Raw genomic sequence first — 5,071 nt, 5'->3', positions numbered from 1 at the left:
GTCGCGAGTCAAAAGACCACGAGACACGAGGCGAGGCGTACCTACTTCACTCTCGCTTGAGCTCGCGTGTCCTCAGTTACAAAATAAAAATAAATCAAAACGTTTTGTGCAAAAATGGCTGATTGGACGAACGAAATGTTGATTAAATTTGTGGAGTTATACCAAACAGAAGAGATTTTATGGAATGCAAAGCATCGTAATCACAAAGATAAGGCAAAAATGAATGACGCATGGTGCAGAATTAGCAAGATTTTGAATATATCCATAGAAGATTTGAAAAATAAAAAAAATTCAATTATGGCTACATTTCGGGGCCATTTGAGAAAGAAAAAAGCGTCCATTAAATCAGGAGCCGGCCAGAACGATATTTATCGACCAATATGGTTTTTATATGATCAAATGGAAAGTTTTCTTGGAAAACTAAACGATTGCAACGTGACATTAAATACTGAAGAGGTAAATATAATTACTTCATAATTACTAGTTTATGTTTATTTATTGAAAGATATTAATTATTATTATAAAAGTATGACGTAAATTGTTCTCTTATTTGTATTGCATTTTCTGGTGATCTGCGTGGTACTTGATCGATAGGCCTAATAGCACAATTTTCGCCGATTTCTCTTCTCCATGAACCCGGTTGAATTATCACTCCAGTATTATCACAAATGTCTATTGTACCGGGAGGAGTATAAATTGATGCAGCCGTTTCATTTCTCCTTAAAAAATTATGCAATAGCACACATGTCAGTGTTATGATGGAAACTTTTTCTAACTCTATTGAAATTGGTTTTTTGAAAATTCGGAATTTAGCAGCCATTATTCCAAATACATTTTCAATCACAACACGGGAGCTTGATAATTTTTGATTAAAAATGCGTTTTGAAGAGCCAATCTCATGGTTTCCGCGAAATGGTTTCATCAAGTTGATATGAAGAGCAAATGCTCCATCTCCTAGGAAAACATATGGTAAATCAACATTTGAGCCATGAAGGGGAGAAGGAGCAGGAATGTTAAGGCTGTTTGAGCAAATTTTTTTCCACAGCAAAGAATTTTTAAACACACCACCGTCGCTAATTCTACCTTGACTCCCTATATCAGCAAATAGAAAACGATAGTCACTACTAACTAATCCCATTAACACAATACTAAACGAGTTTTTATAATTGTAGTATTCTGAACCAGTGTTAACTGGGTATTGCAAAACTATGTGTTTTCCATCAATTGCTCCGATACAATGTGGAAACTTTTCTCCAAACCCTTTTTCTATTTCTAACCAATCACTTGAAGTTGATGGTAGCTGAAATATAAATTAAAATAAATAATTAATATTTATAGGCATTGTATTGTTTAATGTAATTACTAGACAACGGATTTAAATGCTCTTTTTAATATTTTAGGGAAACATTTCGCAAATAACTGACCAGGAAACATTAGACAATGATAACGGCGATAATGACGACGGCAATGAATTTAATTCTCCTAACAATATAACTAGTCAACCAACACAAGAAAATATCCAGATACAACGACCAACATCTCGCCGGCGAGGAAATCCTGAAGTTGAAGAGGCTGGGAGACAATTGAAGAGGGCGTTTAATACCTTAGAAAGTGTTTTAAATAAAAAACACGAAGAAGATGAGTGTGATTTATATGGAAGGATACTTGCAAACAAATTACGTAAGTTACCGGAAAACGAACGACAACTTTTTATGTACGATATCGATGGAATGTTTGTTCAACGCTATCATCGGCTTAATAATCCCTCGTTATCTTCACTACAGCCTACATTTTCTCGAGCATTCTCTACAGGAATGAATACTGCAAATGAATCATCATCTACTGTAACTTCTTATTCTGATTCGCCATGTACACCACTTTCAATACTTATTCCAGAACAACCTTTAACGACATATTCTACTTATTCAAATTCAAATACACCAAGTAATACTTCAAACCAATCGACATGCTCTAACTCTCATATTCAAAATATAGTGGATACAGCTTATTACACTGCTGTTGGTAATTATGAAGAAAGTAACAACCAGTGATAGTATTAATAATTAGCTTATATAATTATGTTCCTAGTTATTCTAGCACAAAGTAACTAATTTATTATTATTTGTTTTCATATAAATATTTAAAAAAGTTAATATTATGTTTTTATTGTTAAATTTTTATTTTATTTTACGAACAGGTTGTTCAAATAAAAAATTTTATTTTCTTTTGCACCATTTAAAATATAATTTTACTATGAAAAGTGTTATTTATTAAATAAATAATTATAATATTTTTACCTTCACTTCATTTTTAAGAACATGGTTTATTGCTGAACATACTTCTGGTACAATCTTTGAAATTATTTGGCTAGATACTTTAAACAAAAAGTGAAGGCTTTTATAACTATCACCTGTAGCTAAAAATCGTAGCGTAATTGCTAGTCTTATCTTAGCTGGGATTGAATCTCTCAGTTGAGTATCTTGTTTTGAAATAATAGGTGAAATTAAAGTGAGTAAATATTCAAAATCTGATAATGACATTCTGGTAAAATTTTCAAACTCGCCTGAAGGTTCATGTAACAATTCTACAAATACATTTTCCATGCTTTGCCTGAAAGAAAAATGTTATGAGAAAATAAAGAGTAGTGCAAATTATAATTAGACTCTCCTTCATTTTTCTTATTACGCCATTAAGGTCAATACTTAATATCAAACTAACTTACTTTGTTCTGTTTCTGTGTATTGTTGTTGTCCACCATCTCCTCTTATTGGGTTGTTTAATTTTTTTTGAGTGGCTTAAATTTAGAAAATTATGATAACTGTATGCACACAACGCAGCCGCAGCTGTTATTTCAATCACGTCCATTTTGAACAACCGCTAAAAACAACTGAGTGAGTCACGAGACTACACGAGAGTGTAGACTATGCATTCGTGTGCTGCCTCGCCTCGCGTTAACTCGACTAGACTCTCGACGAGGCGACCTCGCGAGAGTGTGGAGCTAGCATTACTATTACGGTTATGGTTGAGGACCTGATCCGCACAAAAAAACAAATATCGTCAGAACGAAAACGACACGTTCTACGCCAAAGAATCCAAAAACACGACAGAAAAAAAATATCGTAAATCTAATCTATCTGGTAGAAAAGCGGAAAGAAACTAGAATCTTCTTCTTCTTCTTCTTTCTTATAATATAAAACGAAGAATAGTTGCTACACGGGCCGATAGGTTTAGTGTCCCGACCAATCGAAAAATTAAAATTTTTTCTCTTTATATGTTATATGTAAGGCTAGGATTTATATGCATTTGCATGTTTTTTTCCTTAAGTCCAAATCGATTGTTTGTCAAATTTATCCACGATTTTGCTTACTCTCGTTTAAATAAAATCAATTTTTTTTTGCATATTTTTGCATATTTTGAACACAATGCATATAATTGCATATTTATAGATTTTAAGGTTTTTTATTTTTTTTAACTTAAATTTTTAAATTTTTATAAATTATTGTTAATTTTAAATGGCGTTTATTTCATAATACCGATAGTTTTTGGTTTATCCGTCGAATTGTAAATATATAGTATAAATATTACCCATCTAATCTTATCTATGACCGATAGGATTACCTACACATTATTTAACGACGTATTTAATTTCATTAGTACGACGTGTGTTGCGTAAATGTGCGGACACTTATACTTAAAATTTGAGTGGTTTTAATAACAGTATCAGTTAACAATTTTATAAAATGCCGAAAGTTCAAAGTGAAAGTGCCAAGTTACGTCAATTTGTAGAAGAATTTTCAAGTGACGTTTTTAAAACAGATGGTAAAATATTATATTGTATTATTTGTGATCAAGCTGTGCCCGTAACAAAACGTTTTCAGGTGATACAGCATTTAAATACAGGCAAGCATAACAAAAATATTAATTTAAAAGCCAAATCTAAACAGTCGTTCATTAAAAATACATTAGATAACCAAAATAAACAAGCGAATTTTCCTCTAGATTTATGTCAAGCAATGTTAGAATCGGATATACCTTTATGGAAGTTAAATCATCCATCATTTAAAAATTTTTTAGAAAAATATTCTGGTAAATGTGTTCCTGACCAGTCTACAATTCGCAAAAACTATGTTTCTTCAATTTATGAAAATACTATTTCTCGTATTCGTTCGGAAATTGGTGATGGGCCAATTTGGGTTTCAATAGATGAGACCACGGACGTTGACGGTCGATATGTTTGTAACGTCATAGTTGGTCTCCTCCACGAAGACAATTATTCAAAGCCGTATTTATTAATATGTGAAGAACTAGAAAAATGTAATTTTCAAACTATTGGCAAAATATTTAATGATGCAATGCACCTATTATGGCCATCAGGAGTGAAGTACGAAGAAGTTTTACTTTTTGTTTCTGACGCCGCGCCATATATGGTTAAATCAGCGAATTCCTTGACTATGTTATATCCTAATTTAATTCATTTAACATGTTTGGCACATGGGATTCATAGAATTAGTGAATGTTTACGAAATGAATATTCTACTGTTGATAAATTAATAGCGACAATTAAAAAAGTATTTTTGAAAGCTCCCAGCCGAATTATGAAACTACGTGAACTATTCCCAAATTTACCTTTACCACCTCAAACAATTATCACTAGATGGGGTACATGGTTAAATGCAGTAGAATACTATTCAAATAATTTTGATTCAATAAAATCTGTAATATCACATTTAGACGACGAAGCAGAATCAATTAAAAAATCAAAAGAATTGTTTGAAGACAAACATTTACAAAATGATTTAGCATATTTAAAAAGTAATTTTTGTTTTCTCATCCAAGCTATTACTAACCTAGAAAAAAGTACACTATCCCTTGACGAAGGTTTAAACACTATTTTAAATGTGAAAGATAAACTGAATAAATGTAACGGGAGAGCAGCAGAATTGGTAAAAACTAAAATGGATTTTATACTAAAAAAAAATAAGGGATTTAAAACACTATTAAAAATTCATAGAATTATAAACGGTGAATATGAAAATGAAGAAGAAGATATTAATATTAATCTAACTCCAGG

At 31.5% G+C, this 5,071-nt stretch overlaps 1 protein-coding gene across 1 annotated transcript; it reads left to right on the top strand.

Moving 5' to 3' along the window:
• The first annotated feature begins 114 nt into the window (after positions 1 to 114).
• LOC112601008 lies at positions 115 to 2,051 on the top strand. The gene is made up of 2 exons (XM_025348402.1): positions 115 to 456; positions 1,401 to 2,051. The coding sequence occupies exons 1-2, from the start codon at positions 115 to 117 to the stop codon at positions 2,049 to 2,051; spliced, it is 993 nt and encodes a 330-aa protein (XP_025204187.1).
• Positions 2,052 to 5,071: the final 3,020 nt, after the last annotated feature.

Source organism: Melanaphis sacchari, unplaced genomic scaffold (assembly GCF_002803265.2).
Source record: "Melanaphis sacchari strain LSU unplaced genomic scaffold, SCAv2.0 Contig743_pilon_pilon, whole genome shotgun sequence".
NCBI classification, from domain to species: domain Eukaryota; kingdom Metazoa; phylum Arthropoda; class Insecta; order Hemiptera; family Aphididae; genus Melanaphis; species Melanaphis sacchari.
Note: the sequence above shows the minus strand (reverse complement) of the source record. Positions and strands in the feature narration are given on the sequence as shown.

Bases quoted from the DNA above. Each gene is read 5' to 3' on its own strand.
- LOC112601008 (XM_025348402.1), top strand. From the start codon at position 115: ATGGCTGATTGGACGAACGAAATGTTGATTAAATTTGTGGAGTTATAC. The intron at 457-1,400 runs GTAAATATAATT...TTAATATTTTAG, and splicing joins TGACATTAAATACTGAAGAG to GGAAACATTTCGCAAATAAC.